Source organism: Euleptes europaea, chromosome 19 (assembly GCF_029931775.1).
Source record: "Euleptes europaea isolate rEulEur1 chromosome 19, rEulEur1.hap1, whole genome shotgun sequence".
Taxonomy (NCBI): Eukaryota; Metazoa; Chordata; class Lepidosauria; order Squamata; family Sphaerodactylidae; genus Euleptes; species Euleptes europaea.
Genome location: NC_079330.1, coordinates 27,420,566 through 27,447,581, shown reverse-complemented (window position 1 = coordinate 27,447,581; position 27,016 = coordinate 27,420,566). Strand labels below are relative to the sequence as shown.

The 27,016-nt window shown below is 49.0% G+C and overlaps 3 protein-coding genes across 3 annotated transcripts in view; 1 reads left to right on the top strand and 2 right to left on the bottom strand.

Moving 5' to 3' along the window:
- Window positions 1-606: 606 nt before the first annotated feature.
- On the bottom strand, window positions 607-2,644 carry LOC130491709 (polyubiquitin-C). Its single transcript, XM_056865497.1, has one exon. It carries the CDS (start codon window positions 2,614-2,616, stop codon window positions 787-789), a length of 1,830 nt encoding a protein of 609 aa, XP_056721475.1. The 5' UTR covers window positions 2,617-2,644; the 3' UTR covers window positions 607-786.
- Window positions 2,645-17,053: 14,409 nt separating this feature from the next.
- Window positions 17,054-25,712, top strand: CENPV (centromere protein V). The gene is made up of 5 exons (XM_056865015.1): window positions 17,054-17,325; window positions 19,689-19,787; window positions 20,034-20,103; window positions 23,623-23,737; window positions 25,490-25,712. The coding sequence occupies exons 1-5, from the start codon at window positions 17,054-17,056 to the stop codon at window positions 25,612-25,614; spliced, it is 681 nt and encodes a 226-aa protein (XP_056720993.1). The 3' UTR covers window positions 25,615-25,712.
- A 1,066-nt stretch (window positions 25,713-26,778) lies between these two features.
- PIGL (phosphatidylinositol glycan anchor biosynthesis class L) overlaps window positions 26,779-27,016 on the bottom strand; it is a 66,952-nt gene continuing 66,714 nt past the window's right edge. Inside the window, exon 7 of the mRNA XM_056865500.1 lies at window positions 26,779-26,903. Coding sequence (XP_056721478.1) covers window positions 26,805-26,903 — 99 coding nt within the window. The 3' untranslated portion in view covers window positions 26,779-26,804. The remainder of the gene's footprint in view (window positions 26,904-27,016) is intronic.

The following is a 27,016-nucleotide window of genomic DNA, read 5'->3' as shown; positions in this document are numbered from 1 at the left end:
AAAAGATGGGGTCCCTCTAGCAACGAAGACACAGAAGCAGGTGCCCCTTGTACTCAAATAAAAATGTTTGACAACCTGTTTCTCACATGACTGCATGTTATCTATACAAAGCTAGTTGGTCTGAAGCGCTGTTCCTGTGTCCTAACTTTTTACTTAAGGTTAGGGGCTTTTAGTAATAATACTTGGAGGATGCTAGTCACATGATTTTGTTAAAACACAATTCTCCCAGGCAAGATTTGGAGTGTAAGTTGTTTCTTTACCCAGTTCTTCATCTCTTAACTAAGCATGATGTAAAAATGGAATTGTATGAGGAAACATTTCCCCCCTCCAAACTATGGGTAAGGAAGCTCCACACTTGTCCCAATCCAGCTTCAGTTATTGTCAGCTGTGTGAGAGCCCAAACTAGAAATACTGGTGGTAAGGAACCAAACCCAAAAATTTAAGCTACAACTATCAATAAATTGTTTCAGTATCTGAAACAATCTTAAAACTCAGGTGTTTTACAACCATTTTTGAGTAAAAAGTCAAGATGCGTACCATCAAACCTGAATGATGGCAAGATCTCCAACACAAAACTGAATTAAGACAACTGGCATTCTCAGAGTCCATGTCACAGAGCTCTTTATTCATCAAGACAATCAAGCAATGTGCAACACAAAACTTTATTAGCTTATACACAAACAGTCCAGCAGTTACTAAACTTGCATTTACCTTACAATTTTAAGAAAAACTGCTACAGTGCAAACAAATGTTATTGGCAACTTGTAAATTAGGATGGAAACACAATTAACAGCCACCCCTAAGGCGCAGCACAAGATGGAGGGTGGACTCCTTCTGGATGTTGTAGTCAGAGAGGGTGCGGCCATCTTCAAGCTGCTTGCCCGCAAAGATCAGCCTCTGCTGGTCAGGGGGAATGCCCTCTTTGTCCTGAATCTTGGCCTTCACGTTCTCAATGGTGTCACTGGGCTCCACCTCCAGGGTTATGGTCTTGCCAGTCAGGGTCTTAACAAAGATCTGCATGCCTCCCCTCAGGCGCAGTACAAGGTGGAGGGTGGACTCCTTTTGAATATTGTAGTCAGAGAGGGTGCGGCCATCTTCAAGCTGCTTGCCAGCAAAGATCAGCCTCTGCTGGTCAGGGGGGATGCCCTCTTTGTCCTGGATCTTGGCCTTCACGTTCTCAATGGTGTCACTAGGCTCCACCTCCAGGGTTATGGTTTTGCCAGTCAAGGTCTTAACAAAGATCTGCATGCCTCCCCTAAGGCGCAGCACAAGATGGAGGGTGGACTCCTTCTGGATGTTGTAGTCAGAGAGGGTGCGGCCATCTTCAAGCTGCTTGCCGGCAAAGATAAGCCTCTGCTGGTCAGGGGGAATGCCCTCTTTGTCCTGGATCTTGGCCTTCACGTTCTCAATGGTGTCACTGGGCTCCACCTCCAGGGTTATGGTCTTGCCAGTCAGGGTCTTAACGAAGATCTGCATGCCTCCCCTCAGGCGCAGTACAAGGTGGAGGGTGGACTCCTTTTGAATATTGTAGTCAGAGAGGGTGCGGCCATCTTCAAGCTGCTTGCCAGCAAAGATCAGCCTCTGCTGGTCAGGGGGGATGCCCTCTTTGTCCTGGATCTTGGCCTTCACGTTCTCAATGGTGTCACTGGGCTCTACCTCCAGGGTTATGGTCTTGCCAGTCAGGGTCTTAACAAAGATCTGCATGCCTCCCCTCAGGCGCAGCACAAGATGGAGGGTGGACTCCTTCTGGATGTTGTAGTCAGAGAGGGTGCGGCCATCTTCAAGCTGCTTGCCGGCAAAGATCAGCCTCTGCTGGTCAGGGGGAATGCCCTCTTTGTCCTGGATCTTAGCCTTCACGTTCTCAATGGTGTCACTAGGCTCCACCTCCAGGGTTATGGTCTTGCCAGTCAGGGTCTTAACAAAGATCTGCATGCCTCCCCTCAGGCGCAGCACAAGATGGAGGGTGGACTCCTTCTGGATGTTGTAGTCAGAGAGGGTGCGGCCATCTTCAAGCTGCTTGCCTGCAAAGATCAGCCTCTGCTGGTCAGGGGGAATGCCCTCTTTGTCCTGGATCTTGGCCTTCACGTTCTCAATGGTGTCACTGGGCTCTACCTCCAGGGTTATGGTCTTGCCAGTCAGGGTCTTAACAAAGATCTGCATGCCTCCCCTCAGGCGCAGCACAAGATGGAGGGTGGACTCCTTCTGGATGTTGTAGTCAGAGAGGGTGCGGCCATCTTCAAGCTGCTTGCCGGCAAAGATCAGCCTCTGCTGGTCAGGGGGAATGCCCTCTTTGTCCTGGATCTTAGCCTTCACGTTCTCAATGGTGTCACTAGGCTCCACCTCCAGGGTTATGGTCTTGCCAGTCAGGGTCTTAACAAAGATCTGCATGCCTCCCCTCAGGCGCAGCACAAGATGGAGGGTGGACTCCTTCTGGATGTTGTAGTCAGAGAGGGTGCGGCCATCTTCAAGCTGCTTGCCGGCGAAGATCAGCCTCTGCTGGTCAGGGGGAATGCCCTCTTTGTCCTGGATCTTGGCCTTCACGTTCTCAATGGTGTCACTGGGCTCCACCTCCAGGGTTATGGTCTTGCCAGTCAGGGTCTTAACGAAGATCTGCATTTTGAACTGCAATGACACAGGAACATCAGTATTTCCAACTTAAGTGCCCCACCCTCCTATTTCAGCAATAAAGGCAATAGTCCATTCTGACGAACGCCCACACAGGAATGTGCAATCAAACCAAACAGCATTAAAAACCACTCAGAACGCACTGTCACCCAAGGATGCTATTCCCTCCTCCATTTCAATTAGAAATCTGAACCTGGAGTGGCAAGAGTGGAAAAACAACTATCCCTTCACGGAATGTATCTTTTTTCTGTTTTCCCCCCGCCAAATACAACGAACAAAAACCCCAACACAGTAAAAAACAAAGCTTTTCCCCGCCTCAAAAACCTCACCATAGTGTGTCCTCAAAGACTGCTTTAACATCATGCCCCACCAAACCCATAAAGTTAATCTGAGCCCCCCCCTCCCCTAAGAACAACCCTGGAAACCCCAAGCGCCTCAACAGCCCAATCCTGAACGCGTTACAGACCACCAAAAGGCAGAGAGTGACGTGACAAAACGGGGGAAAGACCTAAAAATCAGAACAGCGTCCGTGGGTCAAGGACACTAATCTCCCCTGGGCCTCCCGTAAGGAAAGGCTACGATCGAGGAGCTCCCCAGCCGCCATGACAGTTTTTACCTCGGCGGCGCCAAAAGCGCCCTGGGCCCCCCCCCTCAACCGCAGCCTCCCTGAAAACTCCCCATCGTCTCTCTGGGGCGCGGCTCTCTCCCCCCCCCCCCGTTACATTCAGTTCCTCGCCACAAAGGGCGCCAAGTGACGCCAGGCCAAAACAACCATCAGAATGAGCCGTTGCCCTGGACTACGCCAGTCGACGAGGCCTGTGATAACTTAACCCGACGTCCTCCATTTTCCCTTACCTTTTTTCTTACGACCGCCGCGATTCAACTGCTACCCCCGTAATGGTAGTAACTCCTACCTCCTCTTCTCGCAAGCGCTTCAACTCTGCCTGAAAGGCTGCCGGTCACCGTTATTTATACTGACTCGTCACTCAACGCCCCGCCCCTTTAAGTGTCCTTGCGCGTTGAAGAAAGACCCGCGACTAAACAATACAAAAGCTTTCCCCTCTGTCGGAAATTAATTATCCTATCTTACGCGGGGATCCCAAAACGAAGGCTTCTTTGTTTTCCGTGTTATTAACGACAAATAAACATTAGCAAAGGGTAGGTGGGAAGACTGAGGAGCGGAAGGATATCTCACTAGAGGTGAAACGACCCTTTCGCGAACTATGCAGATTTTCCAAAGGGCGGTTGAGGGAGGGATTAAGAGACGTGTTCGTTATAGCGATTGGTCGAGCGAGGGAAAATGTGGTTCTTGATTGGCTGTCGGTAAGGAAAGCTCTGGAAGAATCCAGGGAGAAGGAAAGACGGGGGGTGGGGTAATGGCGATGAATTGCTCGTCGTTGATTGGTGCAGAGTGAGGTCACCCTTGTTGCTAAGGTTCGCCGCGACAAAGAAGCAGATTTTGGGACTGGATAAAAGTTTTGCGCATGCGGGGAATAGAGAAAGCTGGCCAAATTTACGAAGGGGGGGGATGGGAAGGGCGAAAATGGAGGGACGAAATCTTCTAACCGAGCCTGGGATTGTCCCACCTTTTCCACACTATACTGTGAACTTAGTCAGAGAAACCGAGTTCCCTTCACAAATCAACGCTTTCATTTTTTTCTTAATTCCCCCCCCACACACACCCTTCTTCCAAGGAGTTTAGAAAAAGGTCAATTCTATTCTCCTTCTTTTGGCCCTCACAACAACCCTGTGAGGTAGGCTAGGCTGAGAGAGTGAGTGACTCAGGGAGCTTCATGGCTGAGGGAGAATTTGAACTTGGATCTCTCCTGACCCAGTCTGACAATCTGCCCACCGCCGCGATGAAGGGAATCCCTCCGCCACAGCTTTATCTTCCGAAGTAATAAACACACATTTCAAATGCTGAAGTGTTCATTCAAGTTGGACTGTTACCAGTTCAAAAACCAAACATGTTCGGAGGATGGGGAATTGTTCATTTGTACAATAAAGGTTATGTGAGGAAATAATGGTTATTGGAGGAGAAGGAGGAGGGAAAGGATCGCCTTCATTAATAGCCCTCAAGGAAGATTACAAAATCTGATAAGCAACATCAGGCAGTAAAGACCTCCAAAAAACAATGCAGTATTACTACATTTAAGGGTTCGACATTTCATTTGGTTACTGGGTGTTTTTGTACTGTCGATTCCCTCCTCTCTGTAAATGTGCTTTGGAAGAGTGTGCGTGGAGAGAAGTCTTTTCGTTACCTTTAGTCTGTATAAAAAAAGGGATGGTCAAGTCAGTTAAAGGTATAACAAGTCCACATTAAATAATCTTGAGTAGATTACTTTTTTAGGAGCATGAAAAACCTGTTCCTGGAAGAGTTCCCCCCCCCTCCACCATTTAAAATGTGATTTCCTGATTTTTTAAAACCTTTCTCAAAAAAGCATTGCAAGGCTTACAAAGTTACATTGATTAAACAGTTAACATTGCATGAAATGCATGTGAGTGCCTAGCAGTAAACTATGCCCAGGCTGTGGAAACATTTCTTCTGCACTCACCTAAAATTTAATCTACTTTGTATCACATACAACCTTGCTGCCTTTGAACCTGGGTCACATCCACTTTTTCTTTTAGACTTGGTCACGCGGCACCCAGCCATCTTGCTACATTCAGCGTTCCATGTATTGCTAGTACTTATAGACATGCAACTTTGGGAAGAAATAAATAAGGTGGGTATTTTTTATTTGGGCCCCCAAGCAGCTTACACCATTCTTCCCTCCTCCGTTTTATCCTCACAACATCCCTGTGAGGTAAGTTAGGCTGAGAGTATATGACTGGCCCATGATCACCTAGCAAGCTTCCAAGGCAGACTGGGGATTCGAACCTGGGTCTCCCAGATCCTAGTCCAACACTCTAACCACTACACCATGCTGGCTATGATATTGACATGATTTCAGCAGCCAGGATGGGCAAGGATCCAGGGTACAAGTAATGACATTCACAGACCCCAGGATCTTGTCAACATCCATCACAGAAATTGGGTCAAAACAGTCTATAAATAGACCAGGCGGTATATTAGGCATTCCTTTTGGTGGACCAATGTTGCAGCTGGCATCCAGGTCAGAGTGTATTCTCAGTACTTTTAAAGTATTACAGATAATCCTCTGTTCATGAGACAATAAAGGCTTAGATTTAGGCATCAATATATGCCCAGCTACCTTGAACAATTGGGATGGTCATTAACTAACTGATACAGTCATAGCAGCGAAGTAACATTTCTTTGCCACGATCGCCACTGCTTCATACATCTTCAAGTGGGCTCTACAGCAGTGGTTGCCAACCTTTTTTCACTTGTGTACCCCTTGGCAGCCCATTTCCATAAATTGTACCCCTCATATCACCAAAATGTTTGTAATTAATATAGTTGCTGTTATTTCAAATGCCTTTTCCTGCCATTATTCATTTATTTTCACATACCCCTAAGTGTCCTGGTTTGTACCCCTGGGGGTACATGTACCCCAGGTTGGGAACCACTGCTCTATGGCATTGATCTGTCAGATTCAAGACAAGTTCTCCACCAAGGGCATACTATATGTTTCCTACCCCTCTTCAGATCACCCAGTTCTGTAGTAAACCAGGGGACTGGGTTTGACCCCCACCCCCAATGAAGAGCAACCTTCTTGATAGCTTTAAGAAGCTTCACTTTCTATATTCCCACCACAGCCCCAACAAAGCATGTATTTTGAAATCCTAAAGTCCCCCGAAGCATTTAGGAATCCAGTAGGATCCATGAGCCTCCATTTTAATTGGGGGCCCTTTCCATCAGGGTGTCAGGGCCTCTTTTACCTTGGTGTTGAGTAGCTAGTGGTCAGAATCTCTAACCCCAAAACCAAACCTTATTGCTGGCTGTATCTCTCCTGAGTGAAAAAGATGCCTTTTGTGTTTCTTGGGAGCAGGATCTGTTCTTTAGTGCTTTTTTCTTCAATTGTAGAATTAGCAGCGATGAACTGTGCTGGGAACACAAGCTTTCCTCTTGTGCTTGTCTTTCTTTGCCTGCTAGTATTTCCAAAGGACAATTAATTTATTCTGTTTTAAGACTGAAACAGTGTTTCAGCACTAGGTATTCCCAGCGATGTATCAAGAGTTTGGAAATGTTATAAACAACATCGCTTTAAAAGGGTTTCTGGTTGCCACGGCTAAAAAATGGTTGGAAGACGTCTTCACAGCTAAAGGGGCCAAACAAAGTGCAAACTTTTTTAAACTAACAGTTTCAAACTCTTAATACATCGGTGGGAATACATCGAAAGTGCGAACAGTATTTTTTATAACATTTTCAAACTCTTAATACATCACTGGGAATACCTAGTGCAGTAGGTACCTAGTGTGGTAACACTAACAGAGATAAATGAGGTGAAGGCATAGAACCATGTCATTGCTCAAAATCAGCTCCCCCTCTTTGAAGCAAGATTTAGGCACTGAACCATGTTATTGTTCAAAACCAGCCTCTCCCCACCCCCCTTCTTTGAAGCAATTTTTGAATATCTATCCAGAGGACAAAGCTTGCATATTGTTTTGCTGATGTTGGCAGGTCCTAATGAAAGCCCTTGGTTTTACTGATCCTGTGAGTTTTGACCTATTTATGTTGCATCACATGCTGAGATTGTAGATTGTACTGTTTTGTGGGAAAGCTCTGACTGGAATGTAGGCAGATGACTCTGGAAGGCCTTTAAAATATTCTCTGATCCCGTTCCCCTCCTGCCTTGTTGCTGAGAGTCCTGGATGACTAAGGAGCAGCAGCTGACTGTTAACACATGGCTAATTGCAAAGTGTGTGTGTGTGTGTGGGGGGGGAAACTCATCTTGTGACCAGGGAAATAGGATTGGTGCTCTAGAATTTCTCAGAAGTTACAAGAGTTCTGAGGATGTGGACCTGAGGTTTTAAAGAAAGGATCTCTGGGCAATACTCCAGATGAATCTGTTCTGTGGAAAGAGAGTTCGGTGTTTTCATAAGAAAAGTCCTATGCACCCATTTGTACTGTTTGTTTTATTTTCTGTTGCTCTAAGGCAACGTGGTTTACATACAATGAATGAGAACACGTCTTCTATTTTAAAGACAGAGTGGTAAACAGGGCTGGTTGGTTTGTTTTCGCCTCAGGCGCTTGTGCCAGGCTCACAAGGCCACATATTTATTTTCCAGGCAGCTGAAGGCAGAGAGTTCGGATGACCTAACAGCCTCAAGAAGCCAGCTGTGAGCTAAAGACTTTCAACATGTCTGGACCTGTCTTTCTAGGCCAGGTCTGAATCCTTGGTAGAGAATGTTTCTAAACCAGCACTTTAATAAAAGATGGGATAAGCCAGTGAAAAATATGTGAGAGGTGGGTTTCATGTTTATTGTTGTAAATATTTTACTCCAGTTTTCTCTCCAGTGGAGATACAAGGCAGCTTACAAAATACAAAAACACAGTGTAAATAGACAAAAAGGGGAAAATACAAGACACCACATCCTGAGCTAGTTCTGGATCTCTCACCCAACTCACTCAGGGCCCCAGATAGGATTTCCAACTTCCAGGTGGGGCCTGGAGATCTCCCATTATGACAGTTGTTCTCCAGGCAACAGAGATCAGTTCACCTGGATAAAATGGCTGCTTTTGAGGGTGGACTCTATGACATTGTAATCTGCTGAAGACCCTCCTATTGCCAAACCCCACCTTCCCCAGGCTCCACCCATAAAATATCCAGGTATTTACTAACCCAGAGGTGGCAACCCTAGCCCCAAGTGACAGGCCACAGGTTTTAAGAGCCCTTTGACCATGCCTGGCTTTGGACCAATAAATTGTGGCAAGAATGTGCTTAGGGTTGCCAGCTCCTGCATTGGGAAATACCTGGAGATTTTGGGGATGGAGCCTGGGGAGGGTGCGGTTTGAGGAGGGGAAGGACCTCAGCAGGGTACAGTGGCATAGAGTCCACCCTCCAAAGCCGTCATTTTCTCCAGGGGAACTGATCTCTGTAGTCTGGAGATCAATTGAAATACCAGGAGATCTCTTGGCCCCACCTGGAGGTTGGCAACCCTAAATATGCTAGTTTCCCAGAGTTCAGAGCACAGCCTACTGAAAGGTTCTATTAAATCTGGAAACTTGCAGAGCCAGTCTCAGCCCATATGGATCCAATAAAATTTTCGAAATCTGTTATCAGATTGTAGTGCTCAACTTTCTTTTCCAGCTACATTCTGATGCACAAAACAGCGAAGGCACCTGTGGACCAGGGACTGCCATCTGTCCTGGAAGCTGCATTGAATCGCACACAACAGCTTCTCTTACTCCTATGGTTGCCAACCTCCAGGTACTAGTTGGAGATCGCCTGCTATTACAACTGATCTCCAGCTGATAGAGATCAGTTCATCTGGAGAAAATGGCCGCTTTGGCCATTGGATTATATGGTATTGAAGTCCCTCCCCCCTGGGGAGGGGAGGGACTTCAATGCCATAGAGCCCAATGGCCAAAGCGGCCATTTTCTCCAGGGAAACTGATCTCTATCGGCTGGAGATCAGTTGTAATAGCAGGAGATCGCCAGCCACCACCTGGAGGTTGGTAACCCTATTGGCTATACATATATATATATTTTAAATGTTGCCTTGGCAGCAGCTCCCAACCCAGCACAAGGATCTACTCTGCGTTACTGAGGTTAGGCTGTGGCAATCATTTTGTGGCTGGCTCCACCTCTTACGGCAGCCATTTTGTTGCTGTGCCCACCATGCGGTGTCAGAATTCCAAATGTGACTGCAGGCTCAAAAAGGTTGGGGGACCCTTGTACAATCCCAACAATGCTCAGCCTCCTTGCACAAATTATTGAAACTGTGAAGGTAGCCATGTTGGTCTGCAGTAGAACAGCTAGATTCAAGTCCAATTAGCACCTTAGAGGCCAACAAGATTGGGGAGGGGCATGAGCTTTCAAGAGTCAAAGCTTTCTGATGAAAGACTCATTATCTCTTGAAAGCTCGTACTCACCCCCCAAATCTTGTTGGTCTCTAAGGTGCTATGGATTTGAATCTAGAGAAGAGATAGGTGTCTGTCCTTCTTCTGTTTCCTTCAGCTAGGGTTGCCAGCCACCAGGTGGGACCTGGAGATCTCCTGGAATGACAACTAATCTCCAGATGATAGAGATCAGTTCCCCTGGAGAAAATGGCTGCTTTGAGGGGTAGACTCTATGGAAATATACCCTGCTGAGGTCCCTCCCCTCTCCAAATCCTGCCCTCACCAGGCTCCATCCCCAAATCTCCAGGTATTTCCCAATCTGGAACTGGCAACCCTACCTTCAGCAGCCAGAATATAACAGGTTTGGGGGCACAGTCCCTCACTGGGAACAATTTATGTGCAAGCCCTTGAATCTGTCAGCCCCTGCTGAGAATATTGGTATGCCAATAATTTTAATGGGTAGTATATAGTTTGCAAATTGTGCAGATAACTTTTTACTGTTTGTATAAACCTGTGGGGAGAGTGTAAGGGTTTCAGTGGTAAATTGTGAAGAGCTGTGCTGGTCTATGACTGTTTTTCATAAAGCTTGATTGATTGATTGGTGGTACAAGCCCTTGTGAAAGGCAGAGGAGCTATGCAAGATCGTTGGACCTTCTTTCATAGTCCCCAAACATTTTAAAAAAGGCTTACTTAGGCAGGAGACATTCTGAGTCGTTTGTTCCTTTTGGCATAATTTCTCTGTCAATCGCAAAGTGGGCGGCTCTCTCGGGAACTTTGTTCTGCTGAGTCACTCCTGCATAAGTTACTCAGTAGCACAAAGTTCCAGAGAGAGCTGTGTGTGTCTAGAAAATTCCTTAATTCCTTAAGTAGTGAACGTCAATTCCACAAGTAAGCTGGAAAGATTTTAACTGTCTCTGGATGTTTCTTTCCTTGTTTTCTCCCCTTTTCTCCACAAATCGGAGAAGTCTCCAACAAGTTGCAAGCTAGAATTTTACAGAACAGTCTGGATTCTCAGTTTGCAGGGCGGCTGAGATGCCGAGGTCCCAAGGGCTCATGGGAAGGTCACCTTGGCCAGAGTGAGATCCTTCTTAGCTCAAGGGAAGCAGCCCTAAGCTTAGACTAACCAATCTAATTAGGGTCAACAAATATATGCCCGAGTTTTCCTGGGGGCACCTGACTGGCACTGTTGGCACAGGTACTGGACAAGAGAGACATGTTGTCTATCCAGCCAGGTGATTTTTGCAGTATCAGAAGTTACATGTTCCTGCTCACAGGACATGCTCTTTACAGTGGATGGAAAAAAAAGATCTGAGGGAAAGGGAGAATGTATGAAAGAGTTCCCATTGACTCATCAAACAGAGAGTCAAGAGACACTGGAGGAGTAAATAAGGTCAGCTCAGAGCAATGTAGGAAAGGAGATTTTATTACAATTTTGAAGAAGGAGTAGAGGAAAGCAATACAACTGGAGGAGAGCCTGCTGTTCTAACCAGTGTGGTGTCGTGGTTAAGAGCGGCAGACTCTGGAGAACTGGGTTTGATTCCCCACTCCTCCACATGAGTGGCGGACTCTCATCTGCTGTACCAGGTTTGATTCCCCACTCCTCCATGTGAAGCCTTCTGGGTGACCTCGGGCTAGTCACAGTTCTCTCTGAACTCTCTCAGCCCCACCTATCGGCATATAAAAACCAACTCTTCTTCTTCTAGCCGCAGGGACTGGCATGGCAGAAAACTCAGAGCCAACGCAAGTTGGTTGCATATGGATCCTTGTGCCGTGAATTAACTGGATGGACAGCATGCATTCTCTGTTCCCCTTCTACAAAATGGGAAGAACCATATCCTGGCTCTCAGGACTGTCAGGAGGGCAAAGCACTATGAAGATGGGGAAGGTGTCTTATAAAGATAAATGACAGTCTGTTTTTATCCCCCCCCCTTTCTTCTGTCACTGACCAAACCCAGACATGCTTGGCTTCATGAAGGGCCTTCCAATCACACCCTTTCAGCAGAGTTGGTCAGAGGAGGCTGAAGTTGGTTCCTTATTCCCAGTTTGTTCCCTATTCCCAGTTCCTTATTCACATTTCCTAGTTTCTGAATGATTTTGAGGACATTTCAAAAGCTCTGCACCCCAAGATATGAATTGGACCACCACATATCATACACCCCCACATTCAGGGGACTGTGCCCTTCCAGATGGCACATGCTGGGTCCTGGTCCAAAGTTCGGTTCTTGTGCCAGCGGCTAGCCTCCGAGAGCACAGTTTCCAGCTGCCCCAGGTCTTGTTCGATTTAATTTCCTTCAATTGTACCTTGTTTATCTGTGCCCTTCCCTGCTCTGTGTGTTTGCCCTCTGTCCATGGTGACTCAGCCTATTATGCGTGAAACAGGAACTGAGAAAGCCTGCTAGCACGCCTTAATGACTGGGATATTATCCCTCATAGTGATAACTCCAGATGGGTGGCCCTGTTAGTCCATAAGCAGCAAAATGAAACAAGTCCAGGGGCCCTTAAAGACAGCAGGAGCTTCCTTGAGTCAGAGTTCACTTCCTCAGATGCACCAAAGTGTCCACCCATTAGGATAGCATTTATACTTAATGCTGCCTCTGATGAAGTGAGTTCTGACTCAGGGAAGTTTCTGCTGGAATACATTGAGTCACTTCTTAAGGGGCCCCTGGACTCCTATTTGATTTTCCTACCCTTCATTGTGTGGCATGATGGCTCCGATCAAGCAGCCAGTCAGTACTGGATGGGATGATCCCTTCCTCAGCCGAGGCAGATAGGAGTAGGTCTGGGTGAAGAAGCCAGAGCACCGTGGTTGGAAAGCAAGGCAGAAAGGCAGGCCTATTGTTCGTTGTGTGAGTTGACTGAAGCACCCAGAAGGTACAGGGTCATTCTGTCTCCAAGGGTCTGATGTGGGGTTGAGGAACTGTTGCCCCAAAGAAGGGTCTCTGTAGCTCCATCTGTGCTCTACCTGCACATTGTTAAATTTATTTACTGATTTATTGGACTTGGATCCTGCCCTCTATCCCAGCCGAAGCCAGGCTCAGGGCGGCTAATATCCATTAAAATATCATAAAACACAGTAAAAACAAACAGAAATTCAATTTAATACTAATTTAAAACCAACACTTCTGAAGCTAAAAACAAATAAGTGCTCAATTTTTGGCACACAGGGCCTAGGGTTGCCAACCTCTAAGTACTAGCAGGAGATATCCTGCTATTACAACTGATCTGCCAATAGAGATCAGTTCCCCTGGAGAAAATGGCCGCTTTGGCAATTGGACTCTATAGCATTGAAGTCCCTCCTCTCCCCAAACCCAGCCCCCCTTGAGCTCTGCCCCAAAAACCTCCCACCGGTGGCAAAGAGGGACCTGGCAACCCTAACAGGGCTGCACCCAGCCCAGAGAAAGTGGTCAGGGTCCCCTATTTAAATGATCTAATGAAATATAAAGAAAGAGAAGGGGAAAAGGAGGGGGAGGCCAGCTATAAAGCAAAAGCTACAAAAAAATGCCACAAGTCTCTCGTTCTCTCTCCTTCCAAGGGAACCAACTTGGGGCTGATGTTATCCCCTGGAATTTCCTGTTGCTTGGAGACATGAGGTGGGAATAACAACACAAAGAATATGGAAAGGGGAATGGGGGGGGGATAGAGAAGCAACTCAAGAAATAGCAGCAGACCCAAAGCTTCCCATTAATCTTCTTTCCTTCTAATATCTGGTTCGAACAAAACACAAGCCGGTTTGACCAGCGGTGACAATCCAAGGCATTTGGTTTCTACTGAGCAGCTCAGGGAGTGCCAGGCTTTGTCAACATACCAGAAGCTTAACAGTGACTCACATTTGCATTAACCACTGGCATGCCTTTGAAACGGGAATAACAGGAAATGACAACTTCCGCTTTCTTTTCCAGCTGCCAGAAAAGTAGAAATGCTTTTGAGGGTGGGTGGGTTTGAGACTCCTTAAAGGTAGAGAAAAGCAGAGTATTAAAAGCCAACTCTCCTCCTTCTCCTCCCCCTCCCCCTCCGCCACATGTGAACCGGACCTGAGCGTCATATGTACATGTGTGAATGCCACTAAAAGGGAACAGAGAGTGAAAAAAGGGAGATGGTTCTACCTAGAATGTGCAAGTACAACATTTGAATTAAAAAGATGGGGAAAGCAAAACCTCATTGTTTGTGGAATAGCCTGTGGGTATTGCATAGCTTGTTCCCAGACTTGCTGTTCTGTTTCCCACCACAGCTTCAAGCTGTGCGGCCTGCCAGCCACCCTACACAACTGGTGTGTGTGTGTGTGTGTGTGTGTGCGCGCACGCGCGTGTGTGCGCACAGCAGGAGGATCTGTTTCCCTTGTCCTTCTTTAACCCGCCCTCCCCTAAGGGGCTGTGAACCTTTCATCTTTCCTGGTGACTTCAGGCCAGAGGCTTCAACCAGTCCACATTTCCATGGCCTGAACAGTAAACACTTGATTCTGCCAAACAGGAAGCACTTGATTCTGCCAAACTCTGACCACCACCCCAAGTTCCACCCTGGCCTGACACCAATATTTTTGAAATCGAAAGTCAGGTGCCCTGCTTCACCCTTGGCCAACTATCCTCCAGCTTCCAGGCTTGAAAGGTCCTTGTTTAGGAGACACTGTGTTCAGGAGATCTCTATCCCTTATCTCTATCCTTTAAGCCTTGCCTTTTAAAAATAGGTTCTGGGGCTGACTGTCCCCCTAACAAGGCCTGCCTCTGGATTGTAACCAGACACAATGCTTGGAGCATTGCAGTTAAATGGGAGAGGTTTATTCTCTGGTGTTTGGGGGCATGTGGCATTTGGTTCCCTTTATCAGGAGTAACTTCATTCCATTAGGTAAGGCCACGGGAAGCGCATCCAGTCACTCTGGATCATATCACGAGCACATGTGTGTATGAGCACTTATTTAAAAGGTTCTGGCATGCATCGCCCACATTTGCAGTTGAGTCACTCTTGCTGTTTATAGGATGGAGGCGTGAGCTGTCAGGAGAAGAACATCCAATGGATTCCCTTTTTAGGATATGACAGGTGAAGCAGGGGGAGGGACCACTGGCCAAGTCCGGCACCTTGTGGGGTTGATTGCAAAGCAAAGCCGAGCCACCCGGCTGTCAATGTCCCCCTCCGTCAACCTCGTCTGCAGCTGCCATAGTTCTATGGCCAAGTGCAAGGCCTTTGGCTTGGAGCTGAAATGCTTGGCTGTCCCCATGTTAGAGTCCCCAAATCAGAGCCGGTAGCAAGAGAACTGTGACAAACAGAGAGCAGACACATGCTCCCAGGTGTGTGGTAGGCTGTGGCGTAGTGTTATGGGAAAGAAACTTTGTCCATGCCCTCTTCTTTGTTATTGTGCCATCCACATCACATCAACCGTGTCGGTGTGGTGTAGTGGGTAGCGTGTTGGACTAGGATCTGGGAGAGCCAGGTCTGAATCCCTGCTCTGCTGTGGAAGCTCATTGGGTGGCCTTGGGCCAATCACACAGTCTCAGGCTAGCCTACTTCACAGGGTCATTGTGAGGGACAAAATGGAAGGGAGCCAGTGAAGGATGTAAGTCGCTTTGGGTCCCCATGGTGGAGAAAAGCGTGGTATAACTGATGTAAATAAATAAGCGAGAAAGCATGTTTGGGGAGGGGCTGTGGCTCAGTGGTAGAGCATCTGCTTGGCATGCAGAAGGTCCCAGGTTCAACTCCCGGCATCTCCAGTTAAAGGGACTAGGCAAGTTGGTGATGTAAAAGACCTCTACCTGAGACCCTGGAGAGCCGCTGCTGGTCTGAGTAGACAATACTGACTTTGATGGACCAAGGATCTGATTCAGTAGAAGGCAGCTTCATGTGTTCAAGTGTTCAGGTTTGAGCCTGGTTTGAAATTTGACCTGGGGGAGAGGAGAGCTGGGCCCAGTCTGACATGACAAGCAAACACTTGGGGCACAACTGTTTCGAAGGGTATCCATGGTGATCACAAAATGTTCTGCATCTTTTGCTAAGTTGCATCGGATCCTGGGGAGGCGGCGTCTTGTGGATGATGTGGTGCTCAGCATTTTAGGATAGCAAAGCATCATTAGGCTTTAAGAACCGGAGATGGGGAAAGGACTATTATGACTGACCTAAAATGCCCAGTTACCTAGCTTGGATTTACACAGTTCAGATCTGGGTGTAGGGAGGGCACCTAGGGTTGTCAGCTTCCTGGTGGGGCCTGGAGATATCCTGGAATTACAGCTAATCTCCAGACTACAGAGATCAGTTCCCCTGGAGAAACTGTGGCATTATACCCTGCTGAGGTCCTCCCCCCCGCCACAAGCATGCCCTCCCCAGGTTCCACCCCCCCACACCTCAACCCTAGGGGCACCCCACCTGGCCATTCTGTTGCTGCAACAAAGGAACCTTTTCTTGTCCTCTCCCAAGGTGCCACAGGGAGTCACATCTGGTCAGCAGCCACATTTGCAACTATCTTGAGTACAATCCTGCACCTGCTACTCAGATTGTTTGCAGCTAAATACGGGATTCCACCCAATCTGTTTTGCACAGGTAGGCATGTGTGGTTATGGCAGAGTTGCTGGCATTCTGTTAACAAGGAGTGCTTGACTGTATTCAGACATTTGTCATTTCCCAGACTGCCTGTTAAGCTATGATTGCTAAGAACAGGTACACTGCTTCTGAACATGGATGTTAGAATCATAGAATTCTATGATTCTAACATCTATGTTCAGAAGCAGTGTACCTGTGAATACTGGAAACTGGGGACCAACAACAGGGAAGGGCTGTTCCCTTCTTTGTCCTGCTTACAGACTTCCTGAAAGTCTCTGTGGTAAACCAGGATGCACTTGAGCATGATTAGCCTGCCATGCACAACCAAACAGCAACAGCCTGGCTCCAGATTTGTAGAGCACAAAGCAGCACAAAGGGATTGACAGGTACTCAGGTGACAACCTGGATGAAAAGGCAGGATCTGAGAGGCAGAAAGGGTCCTCTATGGTTGCCAACATCCAGGTGGCGCCTGGAGATCTCCCAGAATTACAACTGATCTCCATACTGAATAAAATGGCTGCTTTGGGAGGGTGGATTCTATGTCATTACACCCTGCTGAGCTCCCCCACCAAAAAACCCCTGCCTTTCCCAGGCTCCACCCCCCAAATCTCCAGGAATTTCCCAAACCAGAGTTGGCAACCCTAGGTCCTTCACTCAAGATAACACTTTGCGGATTTAAAGGGGTTAGCCAGGGCGGCGCTCTCTGCACACGCTCTCAACTACTGCCTCCGAGCCGATGGTATCGGGCATACCGCAGGGCTGAGACCTAGACTGCCCGTCAACCTACTGAAACGACTGGAAGGTCTGCCCCCTTTTCGGGCCCGGGCCCGATCCTCCTCTTTTTCCGCCACGTGGCCGCCCACCGTAGCAGCCGCGCGGCTCGGGAGCGCCCTCCAGCGGCCCCGGCCGAGGGCGCAGGGCAGCGGCGGCGTGGCCACCATGGGGAAGGCGAGGAGGGTCCCCGCAGCCGCGGCGACGCGTAAAGGCCACCAACCTGCGGGAAGGAAGCCGCCGGAGCCTGCCGGTTGCCCTCGGGACCGGCCTCCCAAGGGCAAGGGCTCGCCGCGCCAGAAGCCCCGCGACGCGGAGTCGCCAGACCCGGAGGAGCAGGGCGCCCTGGCCCTGGGCGCGCAGCAGGAGCGCTGGACACAGTTCTTGCAGCGCCAGCGGGTGAGCTGCGAGGAGGCGGCCAAGCTCCTGCTGGACACCTTGTGAGTAAGGGGGCTGGAGGGGGGGGGCGTCGATCCCCGGCGGGTGGTGCTTGGAGCAGCGCTAGACGCGCGCAGCCCGGGACTTGTTGCCGGAGCAGCCTCCCTGCGGGGAGCCTCGGTTGGGAGGCGCACCTGCCGCGCCTGCCGCCGCCCCCGCTCCGCAGCGCCCCGGCGTTGGCTGGAGGCGCAGGGCTGCCCCCTCGGAGGGCACCGCGCAGGCTCAAGGCCGGGGGCTTGGCGGAGAAAGCCCCTGCCGCATTGGGAGAGGAGGGGGAGCGCAAGCGGCCGCGCGCTTGGGGCAGCCTGCGCGGCAGCTGTACGCCCAGGGCGCGTTTCGGGGAGGCGGAGGCGGCGGGGCCCCAGGCTGGAGTCCGAGGAACTCGTGATCGAGGTCCAAAGTCCTTTTGGGTCACCTGTGCTGTGCAGCCGCTGGCGAAACCCAGACTGGAGCCTTGGTCTGCCGCTTAACTGAACGGAGCGCGTTTGCCGAGCTTGGCTCTGGGCTGCGCTTTTCTCTTCCCTCCCAGCGCTCTCCTTCTGCCCCCATGATTCTTCCTCCTCTCACTCCTTGGCCTGGACAGCGCTAGGGACACTGGATTTGCAAAAGCCCTGGAGCACTGAGCCACCTATCTTGCTTGTGACTCTCAGTCCAGTTTTCCCCCCCAGTCCCTTTCTGCTTAAACTGGCTATGGGTGTGTTGGAGGGGGTAGAGTCCTTCTCCCAAAATACTATAACTCGGAGGCACCCAATGAAATTGGTGGGTGCCAGATTGAGGAGGGACGAAAGGAAATACTTCTTTACTCAAGGAGTAATTAAATTGCGGAATTCACCGCCAGTGGGCATAGTGATGGTTATGAGCACAGATGGTTTTAAAAGGGTAATAGACAGAATCCCGGAGGAGAGGTCCATCTGTGGATAAAAGCCCTGGTGACTAAAGGGAACCTCCACATTCAGAGATAGCAAACCTGTGAATGCCAGCGCCAGAAGGTGGCATCAGGGGTTGCCCTGTTTTTTTGGCCCTCCGGGGCGACTGGCTGGCCATTGCATGGAATAGGATGCTGGACTAGATGGACCACTGCTCTGATCCAGCAGGGCTCTTCTTATGGCAAAGAGACGGAGGCCTGAGAGGCAGCAGATAGAGACCAGCCATAGAAGAGTTGCATTTGAATCCCCGCTCAGAGGAGATGCACACTTTGATTTGGGCACGGGTGCGTTTTCCTTCCCTTCTCTTTCCCCTTAGAAGCTCCTTGATTCATAACTCTTGAGCAGCATAATTCTAAATCTATTGTTTAAGAGATATACGGGCTGAGATAAATTTTGCCACTGCCAATGTAACTTTAGGATGGCTGTCACTTAATAAATAGAGTATTAGCTCAGACGCAGAGTTACTAGTCCAATCTGTTAGAAGAGGAATATCTTAGATCCTAATAAAAAACGACATTCCAGGAGTACATGTGCTAAAGGATGGGTGTCAAACATAAGGCCTGCAGGCCAGATGTGGCCCCTTGAGAGCTGTTATGCGGCCCATGAGCCAGCCGAGGCAGCCACCCCTCCCACTCTCAATCTGGGCTGGCAAGGCTTGGCCCAGCCTGACCAAGTGACAATTATGTCACATCTGGCCCTCATAACAATTGAGTTTGACACCCCTGGGCTAGAGAATCAATAGAACCAGAAGAACATGGGCAGGTCCTTTCAGAATATGGTAGGTTCGTGTATCTACCTTGCAGAACCATAGAAGGGTTAGCATTCAGTTTAACACACTGGTTCCCAACCAGGGGTCCGTGGACCCCCAGGGGTCTGCGAGAACTAAATTAAGGTCCATGAAACAAAGTTATAAACCCATAATAAATTAATATTTTCAATTAAAAGTTCTCTATTATAAAAATATATATTCAAATATTATTCTAAGTTTAATGTTTAACTAACAGTTATGATTAAAGTTTATTTTCAAATTCTCAGAATTTTAATTTTGAACCTTGGGGTCCCTGCACCGAACAAAAAAGTCCTAGTGGTCCCTGGTCAAAAAAAGGTTGGGAACCACTGGTCTAACAAGACAAAAAGTTCTTAAGAAATGAGGGATTGTCAAGAAATAGGTACAAGCAGGCATGCAATGTGGGGGAGGAATTCCAAAAAACTGAGACGAGCAAATGCAACGACCACGAAACAATGTGCTAACATAACCAATCTCTTTAATACGCATCTATTTCAGAGAAGGCAATTCCTGGTTGGTCTTATTGGGCTGTCTCCAGGAGAACCAGAAAGCTACTCTCGACCTTTTTGCAAAAATGTCCTAGACACCTTCGGCTTCCTGCAATTCTGAACAGATCCTGACCAGTCTCCATTCTCCTGCTTTCCCTCCCCAGCGAGTACCAGGGGCTGGTGAAACACACAGGAGGCTGTCACTGCGGAGCGGTGCGCTTCGAGGTCTGGGCCGCAGCCGACCTGCACGTCTTTGACTGCAAGTGAGTGATGGTTTCCCTCTTCCTTGGGGACTCTTTTGTCACAAAGAAATCCCCACGCACCAACTGCTTCGTACCCAGAATTGAGGCTGGCACAATCCAGTTCTCAGCCTGGAGCAGTGCTCTTGGCTTTCCAAGCGTTTGGAGCATGAAACAGGCCCTTGTGCTGGTGTGGTGTGTCTGTGGGGGCAGACTTCCCATTAGTGGTGGTTTTCCCCCACCCCCAAGGACATTTCCCTCTCTTTCCAGTTGCAGCATCTGTGTTAAGAAGCAAAACCGGCATTTCATTGTACCTGCTTCACGTTTCAAGCTGCTGACGGTGAGTCGAGGGGTTTTGGGGTAGGGCGTGCATCTGGGTGAGCATGGAGAGTCCCTCCAGGAAGATTTTGGGTGGTGGAGCAGCTGCTGCCTCTGCAGACAATCAGCGTTCAGTTTGCAGATTAATTGCAGGGTGGTGTTGATTGTTTTTATTTCAAATATTATTTTATAAGAAAGTGATCGTCATCACAGATTTTTTTTTGCCATCACATTGCAGCTGACTTATAATGACCTGGTAGGGTTTTCAGGGCACAAGATGAACAGAGGCAATTTGCTATTGCCTACCTCTGTGTAGCAACCCTGGACTTCCTTGATGGTCTCCCCCATCCAAGTACTAACCAGGACCAGCCCTGCTTCGTTTCCAAGATCTGACATAGCCTGGGCCATGCAGGGCAGGGCAGACAAACAAAGGTGCTTTGCCATTGCCTGCCTCTGCGTAGCTATCCTGCACTTCCTTGCTGGTCGCCCCTATTTGAATACTAACCAGGGCTGACCCTGCTTAGCTTCTGAGATGTGACAACATCAGGCTAGCCTGGGCCATCCAGGGCAAGGTCAGAGGCATTAAAAGGTGTTTGCCATTGCCTGCCTCTGTGTGGCAACCCTGGACTTCCTTGCTGATCTCCCGTCCAAGTACTAGCCAGGGGATGACCCTGCTTAGCTTCTGACAGCCAACAGGATTAGGCTAGCCTGGTCCAGGTCAGGGCCTAGAGGGCATCAAGAGAGTAGGGCAGTGATGGCGAACCTTTTAGAGATCGAGTGCCCAAACTGCAAACCAAAACGCACTTATTCATCGTAAAGTGCCAACACGGCAATTTAACCTGAATACTGAGGTTTTAGTTTAGAAAAAACAACTCATACGTTAACATCTTATGCTCACAAGCATAAAATGATCCAAACAAAGTAAGGAAAGCAATCCCAAGTGCTTTCATTGATTTAAAATTATTTGGCAGAGAATTCCACACTTTAAGGATTTCATTTTCAGAACTAATTGTACTATCCTTTGTCATCCATAAAATTAAATCATGGCAATGACTGACAAACACCATTTTCCCCATCTGCATTCTCAAAACTCTGCAGGGGGGCTTATTGTTGAGTTGTGCATCTGAGTGGCAAGTCCAAGGCAAAACCTCCCATTCACAAATAGACAACAAACCCACCCCCCCATGCAGTTTTGAGAATCTGGATGGGGTAAATGTGCATCTCAGTGGCAAGTCCAAGGCAAAACCTCTCTTTCACAAATAGACAAAAAAAAACCCCATGCAGTTTTGAGAATCTGGATGGGGTAAATGTGCATCTCAGTGGCAAGTCCAAGGCAAAACCTCTCTTTCACAAATAGACAACAAACCCCCCCCCCCCATGCAGTTTTGAGACTCTGGATGGGGTAAATGTGCATCTCAGTGGCAAGTCCAAGGCAAAACCTCTCTTTCACAAATAGACAACAAACCCACCCCCCACCCCATGCAGTTTTGAGACTCTGGATGGGGTAAATGTGCATCTGAGTGGCAAGTCCAAGGCAAAACCTCTCTTTCACAAATAGACAACAAACCCCCCCCCCATGCAGTTTTGAGACTCTGGATGGGGTAAATGTGCATCTCAGTGGCAAGTCCAAGGCAAAACCTCTCTTTCACAAATAGACAACAAACCGCCCCCCCCCCATGCAGTTTTGAGACTCTGGATGGGGTAAATGTGCATCTCAGTGGCAAGTCCAAGGCAAAACCTCTCTTTCACAAATAGACAACAAAACCCACCCACCCCCATGCAGTTTTGAGAATCTGGATGGGGTAAATGTGCATCTCAGTGGCAAGCGAAAGAGCCGCCCGCCGCAAGCCTCCCGCAAGCCTCCCGCCGCCCCGCTGTGCCTCAGCAGCAGCGCCGCCGCCGCACCCAGGCGCCGCTCTGGACCCGCCGCCGCCACCGGCCGCTCATGCTCGGCCCCGAGGGCTGCCCTGCCGGCCGCACCGCTACGCCCGCCGAGTTGCCCCCGCCCCTCGACAAAGTTGGCTGCGGCGCGGCGGAAACGTTCGCCGAGGCTGCGAGGAGGGGCGGAGGAGGGGGACGGGCAGCCAAGGGGGTGGAGGAGGGGGAGGGGGCGACTCGGTGGGCGTAGCGGTGCGGCCGGCAGGGCAGCCCTCGGGGCCGAGAATGAGTGGGCGGCGGCGGTTCTGGAGCGGCGCCTGGGTGGGGCGGCGGCGCTGCTGCTGCTGCTAAGGCGGAGCGGGGCAACGGAGGCAGATGGCGTCGAGGCCGCAAGGAGGGGGCGGGGGACGGGCGGGGGATGGGCGGGGGACGGGCGGCTCCACGCGTGCCCATAGAAAGGGCTCGGCGTGCCACTTGTGGCACGCGTGCCATAGGTTCGCCAACACGGGAGTAGGGCATCAGAAAGGGATCCTTTTCTTCCAAAACATTCAGATGGCTGGGGGGGTGGGGGGTGGAGGGCTTCCTTGTGGAGATTGTGTTTCTGTCTTTTATTTAAGGAGTGCTAGGTCTTACATGGCACCAGCACATCTGACTCAGGTCTGGTTCTCGAGGTTCACACTTTGGAACGCTCCTTTACGTTAGAAGCTCCCTGCAAACAGAGAACAGGCACAGCCAGTACAGAGAGCCTCTCTCCCTGCTGAGCGGGTTTTCTTTACAAAGGGAGTTTTTAGCTGATGGAACATTCCAGGCTGCCACTCACTGTGGAGTAGCTCATGGTAGTACCTCTGGGCTTTGCCACCTCAGCTCCCAGCCTGAGTGACCCGGGGAGATTGGCTGCTTTCTGGCGGCCCAGGTTCTGCTTTGAGGCAAGAAAGAGTCTTGTGAAGCCTTCAAATTGTCGGGCCCGCACAGATGGTCTGGAGCCTCAGATGGCATTGGCCAAAGGGAAGTCGCATACCGTTGCAACCAAATACAGGAATGGTTTTCTCCAGAAGGAAGCAGCATGTTCCTTCCGGCTCCTGTTGCAGCCTCTGCCAACTGCCTCTGTTGTGCCTTCTACTTGGCTGCTTCCTCACCCTGCCAGAGCTCCCTCCTTTATCCTTCTTCCCCAGACCCTCTCCTCCATCCTTGTCTTGCCTGAAGCACACAAGCTTTCCTTGCCAGCATCTTCCCTGGTCCCAGACGGGGCTTGTGGCTGCATCCACAACAATGGCTCAGGCCCACGCCAAATAAATGGGGGCCCTCTCAGGGCTCACAGGGAAGCAACCAGGGACTGTGGCCCTGAGGGGTCTTGTCCCGACGCTCCTCTCCCTCAGTTCTCCATGGCCCGTCAGCCAGTCTCTGCCTGGTTTCTCATGTGCCTGGCTGTGCCAGAACAAGCTGGTCTGTTGTATGGGGTCAGAAGACTGGAAGGAGGTCCCCAAGCAAGACCACGCCTCAGCCGTGAACTCTGTCTTCTGGCTGTCAGAGTAGGATGAGAAACGCTGCCCTCTCTGAGGGATCGTTGGCAGGCCCTACACAGGAGGAGCGCTAAGTGCCAGTGGGAGACCGCGGGATAGTCATTCGGCGAATAAATAGAGGCGTTGTTGTTATTTCTCTAAAGGGTGCTGACAACCTGGCTACCTACACCTTCAACACCCACTGTGCCAAGCACACTTTCTGCAAGACCTGTGGTGTCCAGAGCTTCTACACTCCCCGCTCCAATCCAGATGGCTACGGTAGGAATTGCCTGCAGCTGCTCGCCTCTCCGATCTGAGCTGTATCAGGCATAAGGGGGTTGCAGTGGACTGCATGTCCGGTGGGGTTGCTTCCACATGGAGGTTTTGCTCTCGTTTGGCATCCAAACTTCTGCGAGGTTGGTTTGTTTCAGCATCCATCTTCAGCATCCCTGATCATCCACTTTCCTAGTTTTGCCCTGCTTTGCTCCAATCTTTCCCAAACTCAATGCGATATAATCTTTTTCTGAAAGATTGAAGTCAAAACATGCTTGAATGCTGTGTGGAATGGACGGTGCACATTTTTAAAGGCCGTAACCCATATTGGCACCATTTTCCTTGACTCAACCCCACCCCTAGCCACCATTCTTCCCCTACACCATGAACTGCTAGATGGCTATAATGTTACCGTGCTGTATTGCCACACTTTATTTGGAATCTCGTTTTATTTTTTAAACAAAGTAAGCCTCTAGCCCTTTTCATTGTAGAGATATAGGGGTGCACCTTTCCACTTATATCCCCACAACAAAAAAGGCTGCAGTTGCACTTTTTAAAAAAAATTGAAGTTTGTGAATTCAGAGGGACTGCTAGATCGTGGCAAAAGATCATTATGGTACAGTGCAATAGTAATTGCCAATTACAAAAGCAAAATGCACACAAATCTGTATGGATGCTGTGTTGCCAATTTGATTGCATTTGTGGTGGTGATGACAGGGAAACAGAGAATCCTCATTATGCAGATTCAGCCTTCATGGCTGATAACTCTGTTTCACAGCCCCCAGTCCCTGCAGCCCAGAAATGTTCCCATCCACCTGGGTGATGTGGGTGAATGGCACACTTTAAAACACTCTCCTCTTTTGCTGTCTGTTTTGTCTGGAACTCTTCCCCTACACACATGTTTACTTCTTTACGCTCATAAACCAATTGGTCATAAGCAAATATCGGAGAAAACAAGATACATGATTATAAATGATAGTTACATTATGAGACATCATTATAGTTATTAAATGACATAGACAGGAATTTTGCCATTGCAAGAGTCACACGAGGATCAACATCAGCTAACAATTTAGCTACAATCTTCACCACTGGACCTGGGGTCCATTTCTGAATGTACATTGTGATCCACTTATCTCGAGCAGTAGCACAAGCATGCGAGGTTCCCATCCGCTTCCATCGCGCACACACCTCATTTCTGAAGAAACCTTTGGGACAACACTTTAGTACTCATCTGGTGTGAAAACGGGACCTTGGTTACTTACTGTGAAGGTTCCTTCTACTCTGAGATAAGGAGGGCATCTTGGAGACAGATGGGTGATTCCTTTCCGGTTCTAAGGTAGGCAGGAACTAGTAAAAAACTTCCCCCACTTCCTGTTTCCTGCCTGGAATCGTCCTCTTATCTCCAGTTTTCCTTCCTGCCTCGCTAGGGTAAGGCAGCTGCTGAGGTTGCTCCGCTGAAACTTTACCTCCCACTTAGAATCCGCCGACTTAAGAGCAAGCCAGCTCTCCATCATTCATCGGACTCTCTTTTTTCCTGCTACCTTCCTTCCCATTTCACACAGGCTCCCCAGTTATCCTAATGATCATTTTCCTCTCTTCCCTTCCGTCTGGGTCAGATGCCACGCTCCCTCGGGCAGAGACCCCGTTTTTTGTGCATTGCTCAGTGAAGCTTTCACTGGACACCTTAATACGCATAAGGAATAGCAACAGTGGTACCCAGAGTTTCTTCATCACAGATGGCTTCTTTCTTTTTAGGAATAGCACCGCACTGCTTGGATGAAGGCACGGTGCGCAGCATCACCACGGAGGCTATCAGTGGCAAGGAGTGGGAAAAGGCCATCAAGGCGCATCCCACAATCAAGAGCTTGTCAAAACCATAGCTGTGCTACTTCGCAGAAGCGCAGATGCCAAGGATTGCTCAGCAAGAGAGCCCTGTTCCCACCATTTAGAAAATAAAGCTTGTATTTTTGTAAAATAACCCTCCCGCTGCCGCCTGTTTTTCTTCTGTTAAGCTGGGGGCGAATGGAAACAGGAACCCCTAGGAATCCTATATACCCCCCCCCCAAAAAAAGTCAGTAGTCCTCACTGTTATAATCAAAACATTAGCAAGCATGTGTGCTGGACAGTGAAGAAAGCTGATAGGAAATGTGGTGTTGGAGGAGAGTGTTATGGATACCGTGGACTGCCAAAAAACAAATCAGTGGGTTATAGATCAAATAAAGCCTGAACTGACCCTAGAAGCTAAAATGACTAAAATGAGGCTATTGTATTTTGGTCACATCATGAGATGACAAAAGTCACTGGAAAAGACAGTCATGCTAGGAAAAGTTGAGGGCAGCAGGAAAAAAGGAAGACCCAACAAGAGATGGACTGTCTCAATAAAGGAAGCCACAGCCCTCAATTTGCAAGATGTGAGCAAGGCTGTCAAAGATAGGACACAAAGAAGATAAGCCCTGCTGGATCAGACCAGTGGTCCATCTTGTCCAGCATATTCCTAAAAACAGTGGCTCTGGCACAGGTATGTGCTCCACATTTTTGTGGTGGTGGTGAAAAGTGCCATCAAGTTGCATCTGACTTATGGCGACCGCATAGGGTTTTCAAGGCAAGAGACGTTCAGAGGTAGTTTGTTATTACCTGTCTCTGCCACAAACATCAATAGTTATGGCATGACAGTCTTGTTTATTTCAAGCTACCATTGTATTCTTGTAAAAAAAGAAAAGAAAATCTTAGCAAAATGTCCTGGTACCATCATTTAGGGATACTCCCCCCGCCCCGCCCCCCGCCCCTAACAGCATATGACCTGTTGCAAAGGTTCCTCTTAGCCAGATTCCAAAGAACCAGCCTTCTGGTTCTGTTAAGTCACCACAACAACATAACTGGTAGAATCCAGACATTGGCCAGAGGTGAGAACCCACACAGCAGGAATCGGCCTTCCCATGCTTGACACGGGTCTTGTTGGAAAGGATCCGGTTCCATTTCTGGGCTCAGCAAGAGCTTTACGGAGTTCTAGGCTTCTCTCATCTTGAAGCTGCTTGAAGCCCCCAAAGTCTTTGATGGTGTCCTTTTTCCATCAGAGGAAGCGAAGTGAGTTGATCACCATGTAGCGCGAGAAGAAGACATACAGGCGGCGGAACCAGAGGAGCTGGCTGCGATGGCACCACATGGCTCTCTAGGAGAAGAACACAAGACCCCTTTGCAATCGGATGCTGGTCAGGGTGGTGTGTGGGGGGCCCTGGTGTAGTGGTTAAGAACAGTGGTTTGGAGCGGTGGACGCCAATCTGG